Raw genomic sequence first — 16,611 nt, 5'->3', positions numbered from 1 at the left:
TCTGGCTTAAATGGTCGAGTGCCAGCTTGGAGTGGAAGAGGCTCAGCAAAACATGAGGCGCTGGCCCCTAGTTCAAACTCCAGTACTCTCTTACACACACACACACACACACACACAATCACCCATGTACTCGTACTCACAGCCTCTCAGTAGCATTCCATTTCACTGGAATTAAAACCTTAAGTCTTGATAATGGCCTGGAGAGTCTATGTTCCAAGTCCACCAGGCTTTCTGACTTGATTATGTCCTTTTCCCCAATCCATTATTTTCCTTGTTAATATGCTGATTTCCTTGGCTTCCTGTCTTGTCCTTTGGCACTGAACATATCTTACCTTCCAGAGTCCCTATGGGGGGACCCCTATGGGGTCTGTGCTGTGTGCTGCTTGCTGTGTGCTCTTACAAGAGCACAGAGTGCCTCACCAGCTATTTGTAGGGGTCACTCGCTCCATTCAGCCTAAGTGCAACCAAACTTGTATATAGAAATACTTGAATAGTACCTTCCTTAGGTCTGCATTCCCTCCAAACAATTATTTGTATGTTACCAACTTCTCTCCCATCTTTGAGGGAGGTAATTTAAGATCTAGTTAGAACTAATTATAGGGGGAATGTTTTCAGTTTTAAAAAAAACAACAGCATGAAACAGGTTGGTCCATACACACACAAACTGACTCTTACCTACAGTCCTGTTTTAGTCTGCATTGCTGATGTTGGCTAAGATTATCCAGTTCTATTCAGTACATGTTTTTTTTATTATATGAAGAAAAAGGACATGGGCCTTGTTTCTAACACCAGTTACAGAGGGGATGGGATGGCAACTGGGACTGGTTTTTCCAGCTGTCTAACTCTAGAACTTACCTCTGAAGAATAGAAGCTGAAGTAGAAACCTCTCCTGAAATGATAGGATCTGGACATGTTGCCATTTGCACACTTAAACAGAAAGGTATTGGAGAAATAATGTTTTAGAAATCAATAAGTACATATTGGGCCTGTTAAGCAGTAATAAATATAAATAAGGTACTTTAAAAAACATTGCACCAAGCCGGGCGCTGGTGGCTCATGCCTGTAATCCTAGTTACTCAGGAGGCTGAGATCTGAGAATCACAGTTCAAAGCCAGCCCGGGCAGAAAAGACTGTGAGACTCCTATCTCCAATAAACCACCAGAAAACCAGAAGTGGCGCTGTAGCTCAAGTGGTAGAGGCTCACCTTGAGCTGAAAAGCTGAGGGATAGCGCCTAAGCCCAGAGTTCAAGCCCCACGACCGACAAAAAAAAAAACAAAAACATTGCACCAGAAGTTAAATCTGATAGCATTTTGCCTAATGGCCTAGGACAGCTCTTCTAGTCTGATTAACACCAAGCTGAGTGAGCTGTTGCTGTGGTTGGGATGCTTTCCTGTGTAAGTACATAGATACCAACAGCACAGAGCCAGAGCTGGGAGGGTGCTGGTTACATCTTGAGAGAGAGAGCCTCTTCAGAGGAGAGAGAGGTGAAATCTCAACTTCAGACTCTCAGAGTTAACTTTTCAGTGGATTACTGCTTCTCAGAAATACAGTGAAGCACAGGGCAGAACATAAAACTGCCTGGTCCTAGGCCTACTTTTAGTTTTCTGGGTCTCTGGAAGAAGATACCAAAGAAACCCCAAAGAGCTCTACTTTTCAGTTCTTCCACTTCTCTGATACATGCTCTTCTCCTGTCCCTTGATTGAGGTGAATCCTCTTCTGAAGATCCACTTGAGAGAATAATAGTAGAGCAGGTTGAGATAGCCTGTGAATTACTGAAGGCTCCACATGATTGCTAAGTGAGCAGTAGCTCTTCCCTGTGCCTGGTATACTCTTCAGGGTATCTGTAGGAGCCACTTTAATGGAACTAAGAAAGTAGAGGTGCTTTGGGAGCAATGGGAACCAAGTCTGTACTGCTAAATACTGCTGAATGGTTTAGATGAAATTGTCCGTGGGCATATAAATAAACATTAGCATGGCTCCTAAAACAGATCACCATTCAAAACAGGACTGTAGACAAAGATACTAAAGGAGAGTGGTAGGATAACCTCTTCCTTGAACTTCTTGTATTACTAGAAAACCTATCAGGAATATTTTACTATTAGTAATTAGAGGAATTGTACAGTGCTTTTGGATTCATTCATAATGTTGCAGCATGTAATATTTGTATTGATCTTGTCTAATGTAAATGAAACTGCCAAGTTTTTAGATATTAGTTGCTAGAGCCACAACTGTGCTATGGATTTTTCTTACTGATTTTCTTTCTGTTGGATGGCATAATCTCTTTTCATTGTGAGTTTAGAAAATGTAGATAGTTATTGAAGTATATCATTCTGTGTGTGTGTGTGTGTGTGTGAGAGAGAGAGAGAGAGAGAGAGGGAGAGGGAGAAAGTAAGAGAAACAGAATTTTTCCCTCATTCCTTAATTTTTTCTAATTATGGCAGAAATATAAATATTGAGTTAGGGCTCTTTTTTAGATAAGACTGCTTATGAGCAGAGAAGACAATAAGAAGTGACAGCAAGACAATTAGTGGCTCCTGGTTAGTTAAGTCCCTAAGAAGACATGAAGAAACCACATTGTGTTCTTTTCTTTTTGAGGGCTTTGCGTTATGACCTTAATTTTTCCCCACATCCCAACATCTGCTAGCTTTGAAATTGAATGATTTCTTGGTATTTGTGAAGTCTGGCAGATGCTTTGAACACATCTAGCTATTGTTCTCAAGCAACTGAGTTATATTTGGGAAAGGACTCTCATGCTGTGAACTTAACAGGCAACCCTTTTGGGCTTTAAAATATGCACTGCACTTCGTTTTACTGTCTCTTGTTTTTCCTGAACAGGCTGCAGATACTTTGGCTGTTAGGCAAAAGAGAAGAATTTATGATATCACCAATGTCTTAGAAGGAATTGATCTGATTGAAAAGAAATCAAAAAATAGTATCCAATGGAAGTAAGTGGCAAACCACACCATATTCTAAAATTTCCTTTGCTTCTATAACTTATAACATTTCCATCTCCAAGTCTGCTATTTCAACCTTTCAATCACAGCAGGCCTTTGATTCCTCCTGAACACATTCTCAAGGCCTCTGTATCTGCCACTTTATGTTGGAATGTTCCCTTACTCTTTGCTGTTTCATTTATTAACCACTGCTTTAGTATGTGTTTGCAATGAACATTTTCTGCTATGTAGACTACCCCTTTAGCTTTGGTTTGTTTTATAACACAAAATTTCACCAAAACCTCTATGTTACATTGCCAACATCTAATCTACATCCTACGACTGCCAGGCCCTTTTGCTGCCAGATGACAGACACTATAGAATGTGCTGAGAATTTTTATAATTTGATTGTTTTGTCAATAAATTGTCCCCAAGCAGGTGTTTTTGGAGCTATAGTATGTAAATATTGTCAGGATTTATTTGCTTTTCAGGAAAGCTGGGGGGTGGGGATTATAATATATTCAAAATTAAGTGATATTAACTGAGCTCAACCCTAGGGATATTAATTCTCCTATATTTTTAAGAGGTGTAGGTGCTGGCTGTAACACAAAAGAAGTTATAGATAGATTAAAATTTCTTAAAGCTGAAATTGAAGATCTAGAACTGAAGGAAAGAGAACTTGACCAGCAGAAGTTGTGGCTACAGCAAAGCATCAAAAATGTGATGGATGATTCCATTAATAACAGATATCCTTTGAAAGAAGTTGTAGATGGAGCTCTGTAATACATGTGTGTGTAGTATTTCTTCCACTCTGAAGGTTAAATACTTTATTCTGATTAAATCTTGTAAACACAGTAGTTTATGATACTTAATAATTTACATTGTTATTTTAAAATTACCTTTTAAAGTACATCTCTTAACATTACTCATGTGTCGATTTAAAGGGAGAAAAACAAACACCATTAGCCAGACACAGTGGCTCAAATCTGTAATCTTTGCTGCTTTGGGGGAGAGGGGGTGAGAAGTTCACAAGACTTCATCTTAACCAGTAACTAGATGGTCTGTATATGTCAACTTAAGCTACAGGGGGAAAACAGTGGTGTTGGGAATGCTAAGAGAACTGTCACCCAGAAATTCAAGGAAGCACAGCTAGAAGGATGGCACTTGACGCCAGATGGACAGGAAAAAAAGGACTGGGAGAGTGGCCCAAAAGGAAAAGTGCCTATCAGCAAGTGTGAGGACCTGAGTTCATAAATCCCAGTACCACAAAAAAGGAAGGAAAGATTCATCTACTTTAGTCTACGATGTCATAAACTAGTCAAAGTATGCTTGGGAAGGGGATATGTGAATGTTATTGCTAAATGCGTTAAGTAGTTAAATAATTAGGTTAAGTGCTTGGACTTAATATTGGAAAATTAATTTGGTTTGAAGACAAATCATGAGTCCACAATCAATCTGTGATGCTTTATGCCTCATGTTAACTTACAGATACTTTCAGTTGTAGGACAGTGATCCCAGCTTGTGTATCGATAGTATATTTTATGTTACCTTACAACCTGGTGGACAAACCTATGATTTTATTTATTTCCATTCTGTGGATTGGAGCTCCTTAACAGTAAGAGAATGAAGAGGTTCTCTTCCTGTGGAGCCCAAGATCCAAAATCATTGAAGCAGATCTTGGACTATGCTTCCCTGCTCTGTAAGATTCCCGTCACCTAAATTCCTTCAAACTATGACAGGTGCATGTGCGCTCTCTCTCTCTCTCTGTCTCACACACACACACACACACACACTCAAATATTTTGAGACCTTTAAGAATCTTCTGAACAGAGAGAAACTGCCTCTCTTAGATCTGGCCATGACTTAGAGGAACAGTGAGGGCTCAGCCAGGCGCAGGTCTTTGAGACACAGACTACCAGTGCTGAGCCTTATCTCCTCTGTGTGACCCATACACCTAGGACTCCATATTGTTCTGCCTTCATCATCCCAGGACCAGGAAAACATCCCTGAAGAGTAAAATCTGTCAGCATTATTCAAAAGCAGTTAGTCCTAAAGTGTTTGTATTTCCCTACCTTGCTTTTTCTATGGAAACCCCAACCAGTCTTTTGGTCTAATGTTTTCCTCTTTCTCTTAACTTCTGCCTCTTGGCTACCCTGGTCTTTTTCCTATATGGCCTGCTATGCCTTCCCTCTCTAGGATCTGTGACATGTTTGTGGTCATACATGGCTCATGAAAAGAATATGAAAAATTAACCCAAGAAAATTGTCTCTGTGGAATGTTCTTTTTGTTAAGTTTCTTTTTCTGGAAGTAAAATCTTTATATCTGTTCTCCCCTCCCACTCCCAACCCCCCAGCACCTCCATTCCCTTCCTTCAGAACCCCTACTGTGCACTGTAACTCTATCCTGAGTCCTCAAATGACACAGAAATCAGGATAGATGCTGTTCAGAACAAAGGATGAGAACTCCACAGCTTCAGTCTTTCTAGACTGAAGAACTGTATTCTTTTCTATCTGGCCATGTGTAGCAGGACCTTTATGCAATCAGTGATTTAGTTTAGGCCTTCCTTCAGATTACTTTAAGTTAATGCACAAACCCTGATATAAATGCTCTTCCTTAACTCTTACGACAGTACATTTTCCTATGTGACTCATGAAGACATCTGTAATTGCTTTAATGGTAAGTATCATTAGCATTTCCCTTCCACGCTTCATCAGAGTAGCCCTTTGACTAGAGTGACTATAGAATTTCCTAGGCAATAATTCAGCCTAAGTCCTGATTTTTAGGAGTTGGTATTTTGTCTCTCTCTACAGTGGTATGTGTTGACATACTGCTTTTGTTTCTGTTTTCATGGCAATAACTGCTTTCACAGCTCACTCATTGATTCCACTGCTAGGCATAAACTGAGTGTGGGAGGGGAATGGGAACTAGAACAGAGAGGAAACTAAATCAGAGCCAAAGTGACAATTACCAGGCCTAATATTGTGCATGATTCCCATCAGTGCTGCTTATGAAACTACCCAGCAGGCATGTTGGGCACAAATGGAACCCAAAGAAAGCGTGAGCAAAAAGTCCTGTTAGTCCTTTTTATAACCAGGAAAATTATTCCTCATCCTGTTCCATCTTCTGCTCCCATGAGAATATCATCTATTAATAACTAAAATGGTATGCTGTATTCCTATAACACCAAATAAAATTTTATATGTATTTAAGTACATTTGTATTGTCCACATGCAAATGAAAATCTGCCAGAGGACCTTATGAGATAGAATCTGACATTCTGAAATCCAGAAAGGCCACATTGGAAATACATGAGGACCCCTGGTTTCATTTTGCCATATGAGCTTCTGTGTTCTCTAATTGTTTGGGGAACGTTTTATTAATCTGTTATAAGAGATCAGTTGTAAAATTTGGTTTCAAAAGTAAATTAAGGTCAACCTTACTAATCTCCAGTATCCTGGCTAAGTTTAAGCATTTCAAGTAGTTATTTGTTTGAGGCTAAAAGATTTAAAAGAATCTCAGGTATTACAGGAAACCAAGTGAAAGTTAATGAGCTGAATTTGTTCATATGAATATAAGAGCTAATACCGAGTATTCTAAGAGCTTCATGTTAATATTTTCTACAAATTTTAAACATGTATTTATTATTTTTGACCAGGTGACACACTTTTGGCCATTCAGGCCCCTTCTGGTACGCAGCTGGAGGTTCCTATTCCAGAAATGGTATGTAGTATTTCAGAAATAGGTTAAGTAGGGAAATAGGCCTACTGATTGCAAAAGGACAAATGTATTTGCTTGAGTTGAACATGATCTAGTTGAGTTTGAACATTTTTAGTTACAGCTTTCAAATTTTATATCTGAATGTATTAACAGGGGACATTTGGATGTCATCATTACTTTGGTTAAACTGTTGAAGTGGCTGAGTCATTTGGTGTTTTGATGACACATTAAAAAAAAAGTTTGACCTTATTTTTTCTAGACTAAGGATATCATATGGCCAATATTTTTTTTTTTTTTTGTCTTGGGGCCTGAACTCTGGGCCTGGGTGCTGCTGTCCTTCAGCCATTCAGCTCAAGTCTAGCACTCTACCACTTGAGCCACAGCGCCACTTACAGCTTTTTCTGCTTATGTGGTGCTGAGGAATCGAATGCAGGGCCTCATACAAGGCAAGCACTCTACCACCGACCCACCTTCCCAGCCTCCAATAATCTTTTTTAAAAAAATCCTTAGAATTACATTTAAACTAATGTAAGAATTATGGCAGGAATAATTCAGCAAACAATATCTATGTTGTGCACAATTTTATAACTTTTTTCCCCCTTTACTACTCAAGGCTTGGGTACTGTCTTATAGCTTTTTCGCTAAAGGCTAATGCTCTGCCACTTGAGCCTCAGCTCCACTTCAGTTTTTTGCTTCCTAAATGGAGATAGGAGTCTCACAGACTTTCCTGCCCTTGCTGACTATGAAGTGATCCTCAGATCTCAAATCTCCTGAATAGGTTTATAAGAGTGAGTCATTGGTGCCCAGCTTGGTCTCTACTCTTGTACCTCAGCTTCCTGAGTTTATTTTGTTGTATGAATGTACTTACTTCCAGTAGTTTTGCCTGTTCTTAGCTGTAGAGTTTCCAGAAATAAATGTTACTAATCCTTTGTTTATATCTAATAACTTCAAAGGGCCAGAATGGACAAAAGAAGTATCAGATAAATTTAAAGAGTCACTCAGGACCTATCCATGTACTCCTTATAAATAAAGAGTCTAGCTCGTCCAAGCCTGTGGTCTTTCCTGTCCCTCCACCTGATGACCTCACGCAGCCTTCCTCACAGTCCTCCCCTCCAGCGATGCCACAGAAACCCAACATGGCAGCACAGGACCTGCCTGAGCAGCCTGTCTCTGAAAGAAGCCAGAACCTCCAGCAGACTCCCACTACAGAAATAGCCTCAGGTGAGGAAAATGTGAATACTGGATTAAACATTTTCAAGAGCTTTAGTGAATTTGTCAGTATTAGCCTATTAGCTAATAGGAAGCCACACAATCACCTTAATCAATAGGTATTAATATAGTATCTCCTGCATATACTCATCACTGGAATAGTTATTGTGAGGAAAATTTTTAAACAGATCCTATTTTTAATGTTATTGCCACAGACTCACACATACCTACATATACTTTAGAAATAGCTAATCCAATTAAACATTGTTAAGAATATATAGCTAGTCACCAGTGGCTCATGCTTATAATTCAACTACTACTTAGGAGCCCGAGATCTGAGGATCTTGGTTTGAAACCAGTGCAGTTATCTCAAGGTAACCAGCAAAGAAGCCAGAATTGAGGTTTGGCTGAAATGGTACAGCACCAACCCTGAGTGAAAAAACATGATGAGAGCCTGGGTCCCTGAGTTTAAGTTCTAGTACTAACACATACATATGTGTGTATATACACACACACACACACGTATATAGAACAATTTACTGTGTAAGAGAAAGTTATTTCTATATTTTATATTAGGCATTACTGGGTTTGAACTAAGGACCTCCCACTTGCTAGGCAGATGTTCAACTATTTGAGACATAAACCCAGCCCTTTGTGCTTGTTGGTTTTTGGTAGGGTCTTGCTTTTGCTCAAGGCTGACCTCACACCAATTCTCCTATGCCTTTGACTTAGCAGGAATTATAGAAGTGTAACACCTTGCCTGATGTTGAGAATAGACAGCCTTGCTGACTTCTTGTCTGGCCAGGCCTCTAACTATGATCCTTCTGATTTTGGTTGGGATCAACAAACAGAATACACTATACCTAGAAAAAGGTATTTCTTTGGGGGCCAGTTTGCTCTCTTTTTTTTTTTCTGTTGGTCGTGGGCTTGAACTTGGCTTGGGCGCCGCTGTCCCTGTGCTCTTCAGCTTAAGGTGAGCACTCTACTGCTTGAGTCACAGCACTACTTCCAGTTTTCTAGTGGTCTGTTGGAAGAGTCTCACAGATTTTCCTGCCCAGGCTGGCTTTGAACCACGATCCTCAGATCTCAGCCTCTTGAGTAGTTAGGATTACAGGCGTAAGCCACCGGTGCCCAGCCCCCTTGTCTTCTGCAGCTCAAGCTAGCCTCCATCTCAGAACTCTTCTGCCTTGGTCTCCTGCGTGCTGGTATTATGGGCATGCTGGGCCATTTCTTTTTTTAACTCTTATTTGAAGTTTGTTTTATAAAATTCTTTTTTACCTCTGAGATAAATTACAATATGTTCTGATGACCTTTAACAAAAAACAAGCTAGTATAGAACAGTGACTTCTGCCTTTGTTTCTCAATATTCTGTTAATATTTGGAAGGCTTAGTTTTAATTCATTTATATTGTTTAGGAGATCTTTTGTACATTGTTTCACTTATAAAATGATAAATAGCTAGAACAATAAAAATAGGGCCTTAGGAGGTGGGCACCTTAACTCAGATTTATCTTTTTTTTTTTTTTTTAAGTTTCCATGGAGCCCAGTCTTACTTAGTTTTTAACAATTTTTTTTTGTCTGTTATGAGGCTTGAACTCAGTGCCTGGGTGCTGTCCCTGAGCTTTTTGCTTAAGGCTAGCACTCTACTAGTTTGAACCACAGTGTCACTTCTGGTTTTCTGTTGGTTATTTGGAGTTTAGAATCTCATAGACTTGCCTGCCGGGGCTGACTTTATTTATTTTTATTTATTTTTTGTCGGTCATGGGGCCTGAACTCTGGGTCTGGGCACTGTCCCTCAGCTCTTCAGCTCAAGGCTAGCGCTCTACCACTGGAGCCCCAGCACCACTTCGGGCTTTTTCTGCTTATGTGGTGCTGAGGAATCGAACCCAGGGCCTCATGCTTGCAGGGCATGCACTCTACTGCTGAGCTACCTTCCTGGGGGCTGACTTTAAATCACGATCCTCAGATCTGAGTTGCTAGGATTACAGGCAGGAGCCACCAGCATCTGGCTTTATCAACTTTTAAGGAAAACATTACTTCTAGATATGTGAATTATTTGTACCAACACAGATGTCATGTTAAAGATGACTGAAAACTACATTGTACATAATCCACTTTTACCTCTGGAGAGGGTGGGTACTGCACTGCTCTCACTCTGGGAAGAGTTGTACGTAGAGTCTTGTTTAGGTTCTTGTACACATATTCTTCCTTTCCTTCCACAGTAAGAATTACTATATTGGTGGCAAAAAGGAGGACTATACATTACAGGGGGAGTCCCTATAAAGCTTTATAACCTAATTGGGATGAATAAAGCAAGCACACTTTATATGCTTTAGCTCAGACAGTTACTCCATGGACTTCCAGAGCATTAAAAAAAAACTCATATGCTAATCAAGCAGAGTCGCTGAACCATTTTAGAGAAAGCCTTTAAATGAAATTAATGGGAATCAAGGTAAGTCTGTGGCCAGGAAGTAGTACAATTAGAGCTGTACACAAAGCACAGGAAATATGAAAAGGAAAGAATATTCTTACAGAATCAAAAGAGATCATCACAAGCCAGGGAAGTTAAATATTACATGTTTGTACAACTGCAAACATGCGATGAGAACTTTTAAGGCTAGACAGAACAGGATGATTGCAGTGAGATGGGAAAGAATGAGGGGGGAATGTTATTTATACAAGGGAAGTACCACATGCTATGTGAGATCTGTTGATAAAATGAACAGAAGGAATAAAAAGTGGAGTTGAGGTTTTAAAGTTGAGTGAATTTGAGATACTCCAGGCTTTGTAAAACGGAGAGTCAATTTTGGAAGAATTTTATTCTGCATCTTCAGTTTTCAAGTTTGAAATGCCAGATACTAGGTATTTGGGAAAACAGTCTTTCCATAAAATTCTAGTACTATTATGTAACATAGCAGTCACATTTAAATAGTAATCATTGCTTTTTATTGTTAAAAATACAAAAACAGAAATGTAACAAAACCTTATCACATTTCTTTCTAGCAGGGTCTATTAGTGGAGATATCATTGATGAGTTAATGTCTTCTGATGGTAAGTAGTTTAACCTTTTCCTATTATTTGAGGTGACTGACTAGAATTGATGAATGCCACTTAAATTATGCAGAATGTATATTTTGTAACTGCTTTTACTGTGACCTATACTACTTTCCACTCCTGAAGACTGACCAAGACTAACAATAGTACATCATCATCAGGTTATCTGAAAACCCCACCACAGGCTGGGAATGCGGCTCAGTGGTAGAGTGCTTGCCTAGCATGCATGAAACCCTGGGTTCCATTCCTCAGTACCACATAAACAAAAAGCCGGAAGTGGCAGAGTGCTAGCTTTGAGCACAGAGAGGCTTAGGGACAGAGCCCAGGCCAAGTTCAAGGACTGACAAAAAAAGACAAAAATATGTATTGCCACCATAGGCAGCCATTTTCAGCCTGCCAGTGTGAAATCATTGAGCTAACCTTAACCATGTCATCAATGCTAATACAAAATAATTTTTTAAATCAATTCTCTACAATGTACAAATGAATACATATCTCTCCTGCCTTCATTGTTGAGTCTTTGTTCCTAACAAATAGAACGGACTTAGGAAGTGGTAGTAGTTATTAGCCAATGGTAGATTTATGTAGAGATTTATTCAACATTTCTGTAGAGCATTAATTCACTTACATAATCTATTGAGTAATTCTGTTTGCTAAGTGGCAAGGAAACCTTGTAGTGTTTTAAATCATGTATTTTACAACCAGTAAAAATGTTTGTGTAAAGTCAGTCTCATGCCTGTAATCCTCCTACCTACCCTGGAGGCAAAAATTCTGAGGATCACAGTTTGAAGCCAGCCACATTAGAAAAGTACATGAGACTTTTATCTCCAATTAACCACCCAAAAGCCACAAGTAGAGTTGTTGTTCAAGCAGTAGAACATAGCTTCATATAAAAAAATAAATAAAAATAAAAAATTAAGAAACAGAACCCAGGCCCTGAGTTAAAAGTCTCAGGACTGGCATAACATATATGTGCTCAGTGTGTATACACACAAACACACTTACTACTGTGTTTTCCAAATTAATCCCTATTATGAGTGTACTGTCTGTCCTTAGAGAACAGCTCAACATTGTTCAACACTGAACCTCATTCCTGATCATTACTGTTGTTTTTTTTTTGGGGGGGGCTGTCCGGTCGTGGGACCTGAACTCTGGGCCTGGGTGCTGTCCCTCAGCTCTTCAGCTCAAGGCTAGTGCGCTACCACTTGAGACATAGCACCACTTCCAGCTTTTTTTTTTTCTGCTTATGTGGTGCTAAGGAATCAAACCCAGGACCTCATGCATGCAAGGCAAGCGCTCTACCACTGAGCCACCTTCCCAGCCCCATTTAAGTATTTTTAAAGTCCAGGTGTAGCATAGGAAACCATTTGAATAATGACTGTCATATTTTACGATGCAACAATCATCCAAATGCAGACACAATATTAACACTGAATCTGTTTTTGTTTGCAGTGTTTCCTCTCCTACGGCTTTCTCCTACTCCGGCTGATGACTACAACTTTAATTTAGATGATAATGAAGGTGTATGTGATCTCTTTGATGTCCAGATACTAAATTATTAGATTCCCTGGCCACTTGGGACTGTTATCTACCTCTAACTGTAACATTTTAGACTTCTTAATAACCTAAGTATTTAAAATAATGAATGTAACACCTTGTAGTTCACTGATTCTCAAGTGTTCTTCTTTTTAATGCTTCCTTTTTTTTTTTAACTTCACAAAACTTCATAAAAACGAAGGGCTCTACTGCTTCAGGGGAAAATAAACTTTGTATTCACCTTCCCTGTGTAATTTAGATTCCAGCTTTTCCAGTTCTGAATCCTTGTGTGGATTCTTCATAGAGGAAAGTTAAAGTGGACTTTAGGTCATCAAAAGCAAAAATGTTGGCCAAGGGCTAATCAACTTGTTTTGTATTTTTACTGCCACAAAGCTATATTTTGATATGTCCTTCAGTCCAGATGCTCACTGCCATTTATAAGGTGAAGGATGTAACTGTTTCAGTGAACAGATTTTGTGAAGTGCCTTCTGTTTTAGCACTTTAAGTTGATCACATTTTGTTGACTTCTGACATTCCACTTTCCTAGAGCCTAGGAAAGAGCTGTTTATGTAGTTTGTTTTAAAAAATGTGCCAATGCCTGTACATTAACAAGATGTTTTAAAAATAAAGTTGTATAAAACATTTATTTTATTGATCTTTTGGGAGGACTGTTACAGCTGCGCCATCAGTCGCGTAGCTTCATCAACATTAACTGGCTCGTTTTCGGGATGCTGCTGAGGAATCTGAAGATAGGAAAGTTACATTTAATAGTTTAACAGGAAACAAAAGTAGTGGCTCTATAGCTCAAAGTGGTAGAGAGCTAGCCTTGAGTGAAAAAGCTCAAGGATAACACTCAGGCCCGGAGTTCAAGACGTACAACTGACAAAATAGTAAACAAAAGTAATTTGTAATCTATTGTCCAGTTTATTTCTTGTAGTCACACTTTTGGAAAGAGTCAGTTCTTATATTCAGACTCTCAATGTCTTAAAAGTGAATATAAATCACAAAGCCAGGGATATCAGAGGCTTAGAAACCCTGGGAAATATGTAATTTATTATCCTTTGATGTTCTGGGCCTAATGAGAGGAAACCATTTCTACTTACCAACTCTTTTTGAAGAGGTTCTAGAGAAAGGCCTTTGGAGAAGTGTGCAAGTTCTTTCTGAATGTTGACAAAAGCTTTATTCATTCTGTTAATTTTTTCTTCATTCACAATGTTTATCTGTTAACAAAAGGCATAAATCAACCATCTCACACTAATGAAGATAAAATGTTTACATCCTTGTTAAGCCTAAAAAAAAAAATCTAAGTTAACCATACCAAAGTGGAGTAATAATTCACACCAAAAACCAAAAAGTGTTAAAATGTTGCCTGTCTTACTAGGCTACGGTGCTCACATCCTCATCTGGAAAACAAAAACCTAGGCAATGAATTTTTGTCCCTTCCTACTGACAATACATCCCTGAAACACTTGCCTCAAAAGCTCCCCACAGTACTCCTCTTTAGTGTCTAAAAGGTGGGAGTGGTGTTCCTGTATGTGTGATAACATTCTGGGAGCCCTTATTGCTGTTACTAAGTTCACAATTACTTGCTGCTTCATGGAAAATCTCAGACCCTGACTTAACAGACTGCTTATCCATTCATTGTTCAGTGACTTCCTTCCTACCTCAGCCATGAGCTCCTGCAGAATAACTGCACCACTTCCTCACCTAGGAGTCGGCGTTGTTTACTAACAGTTCTTAAGCCTCACTGACACTAATTTCTAATGATTTCATTAATTCCCAGCTGCATTCAGCTAATCATGTCTCTGCATTTTTGCAACTTTTGCTATTCTTCCTTGTTCAAACTTGCTTGACAACTGATTTAAGCCTGGCAGTGTCCTCATCTGCCACTTTTTTTCCCCGTATGTAATACAGGCTGGTCTTGAACTCAAGATCCTCCTGCCTCAGCCACCCTTAAGTCCTGGGTATACAGGTATACATCATATTGCTAATTACTGAGTCCTAGAGAGTTGACTACTACTATTTAAACTTGAAAACATTTTGTTAATGAGGAGCTACTTAACCTTAAAGAAATCCCACAGATATTTTCAAACATAAAGTTTCTTTGCAAATTTTGCACTTTAAGAAACAAAATACTTTATCAGTACTGGGTGGTAGGCTATATCTTGGTTCCGTGAATAGATTTCTGAATAAATGCTCACCTTCTTAAGATTAGTAGTAACTGGTTTTGCTTTGCTTTTAGCCTTGAAGTTCTTTTGGCTGGCTATGTGAAACACATTCCTGGACTTCTGCCCTCTTAATTTATTCTTGGCCATTGTCTAGAAAAGAAAGAGTTCAATTAGTGCCAATTTTTATGAACTATGTGTTTTTAAAGTCAAAATCTCTTCTGCATCCCCAGCATCTAGCCCAATTCATCTATGTCAATGGGCTTCATTAATATCAACACAACTTTTTCTTTACAGCATCTGACAACATTAATGCTCACTAACCATCTCTTGGCTAATCTGCATACTACTATCATACATTAGGAACAGCCCCACTTCTTTCTCATTCTTTTATTCCATTCTCTCCTGAAAAATCAAAATCAGTTCTTGAACATACATTTCCTATTTCCTTCAAATTACTTTCCCAAATGACATTGTATGTTTACAATGTTTATTTATTGCCCTGAAATCTGGTTTTCTTTGCTCTGTGGCTAAACACACACTAAGCCTATCATTTTTTTTAATTTTTGCTTATGTGGTGGGGAATCGAACCCAGGGCCTCATGCATGCAAGGCAAGCGCTCTACCACTGAGCCACCTTCCCAGCCCCTAAGCCTATAATTTTTATCTTAGAAATGTCTCTCAAATCTGTTCAGTCACAGAGGAACAATTTCTAAAATGCTAATAGTTAAAATGGCATTTTTGGTATATGTACAAACATTGTGTTGACATGTGTTATAACTCATTTACTCCTCACCAACACTGGGTTATTACTCCCATTTTACAGATTTAAAAGCTGATGCAAAGAGAAGTTAGCTTGTCATGAGTCACACTTACAGTAACAAACACATGCCAAGATTTAAAGCCATGTAGAGCAAGATGAGAGCTCCAGGATGCATTAGGTTGCAAACTAACCACCCCTGGCTGACACCAGTCTTTATTTCCTGGAGCATTAAGTTCAGTCATGTGCTATCTGTGACCATGGATGTACAAAAGCCTAAAGGATTTACTTAAATGACTCCTTACTGACAGTTTGTCAAACTCTTGGTTAAGGCGCTGCACAGTAGGTACCTGCATAGTACTAAGTGATAGGCTTTCACAAAGTTAAAAGTTTGTCAGTGGCTCCTAGTACATACAGGCCAAGTACATTTCTGGTACTCTTACCCCAACTTAAATCTGTTTTAGGTCATCTACCTCTCCATGCTGCATTCGTCAAATGGTTATCTGAACATTCTGATATTACATTCCTCCTCTTTTGCCTTTGCTTGCATTACATCTCGACTGGACTTCACATCAGTCGACTTAACATTAGAAAAACTACCTGACAGCAAAGCCTTTGAACTCAGGCTTTTAGAAAATCGAAGGCAGCAGGATATTATTATTACACAAGCAGAAAATAAAAAACACCATTATGAAATCTGAAAGCTCCCCCTATAGTAATAGAGGAGAGGCAGCATCTAGAGTTCAGCTAGTCACTGTGAACTACATTACGTGCAGAACGAACGCAGGCACAGATGGAAAGGTATCACGTGAGTGGCAAACTACGATTAAGTAACGTGCACAATGCCGGAGACCCAAGCCGCAGGGGGGACGCAGCGGTCAGTCGGGGACGCAGGTCGGTGAAGGTAGAGCAAGCTTGGACTGCGGGTGTGAGAGTCAACGGCAACCTCGTGGAAACAGGGGTCACACGGAGGCCGGCCCTGGGAGCCCGCCTGGTGATGCCCGGAGGCCGCGGCCCGGCCGGGCGGCCGGAAGCCGAGCTCCAGGGAAGCAGCCTTCCCGACCGCAGTGGCCTGCCTAGTCCTTCCATAGGCCGCCACAACACCCCACTAACCTCTCCGGACCTTCGGTACCTGCGTGCAGTACTCTGGATCCAGGCGACTTCATCGGCTCGCACACGGAAGTGGCCGAGGTGAGCCAAGCGTGGGCACGCCGTAGTTCCGCTCCCAAACTCGGCCC

At 39.7% G+C, this 16,611-nt stretch overlaps 2 protein-coding genes across 4 annotated transcripts in view; one reads left to right on the top strand and one right to left on the bottom strand.

Moving 5' to 3' along the window:
- E2f5 (E2F transcription factor 5, p130-binding) overlaps window positions 1-13,093 on the top strand; it is a 27,153-nt gene extending 14,060 nt beyond the window's left edge. The window contains exons 2-8 of one of the 3 annotated variants that reach the window (XM_013012497.1): window positions 2,837-2,946; window positions 3,519-3,680; window positions 5,567-5,610; window positions 6,590-6,654; window positions 7,605-7,872; window positions 10,866-10,910; window positions 12,366-13,093. In XM_013012497.1, coding sequence (XP_012867951.1) covers window positions 3,658-3,680; window positions 5,567-5,610; window positions 6,590-6,654; window positions 7,605-7,872; window positions 10,866-10,910; window positions 12,366-12,475 — 555 coding nt within the window. In that variant the 5' untranslated portion in view covers window positions 2,837-2,946; window positions 3,519-3,657 and the 3' untranslated portion in view covers window positions 12,476-13,093. Of the gene's footprint in view, window positions 1-2,836; window positions 2,947-3,518; window positions 3,681-5,566; window positions 5,611-6,589; window positions 6,655-7,604; window positions 7,873-10,862; window positions 10,911-12,365 lie in introns of those variants that run through there. The other 2 variants (XM_013012495.1, XM_013012496.1) reach the window with 2 other exon arrangements.
- Window positions 13,066-16,611, bottom strand: LOC105982814 (chromosome unknown open reading frame, human C8orf59). Its single transcript, XM_013012498.1, has 4 exons — window positions 16,487-16,611; window positions 14,651-14,767; window positions 13,553-13,669; window positions 13,066-13,192 (listed from the first exon to the last, which is right to left on the bottom strand). The coding sequence occupies exons 2-4, from the start codon at window positions 14,762-14,764 to the stop codon at window positions 13,121-13,123; spliced, it is 303 nt and encodes a 100-aa protein (XP_012867952.1). The 5' UTR covers window positions 14,765-14,767; window positions 16,487-16,611; the 3' UTR covers window positions 13,066-13,120.

Source organism: Dipodomys ordii, unplaced genomic scaffold, assembly GCF_000151885.1.
Source record: "Dipodomys ordii isolate 6190 unplaced genomic scaffold, Dord_2.0 Scaffold17, whole genome shotgun sequence".
Lineage (NCBI taxonomy): Eukaryota > Metazoa > Chordata > Mammalia > Rodentia > Heteromyidae > Dipodomys > Dipodomys ordii.
Note: the sequence above shows the minus strand (reverse complement) of the source record. Positions and strands in the feature narration are given on the sequence as shown.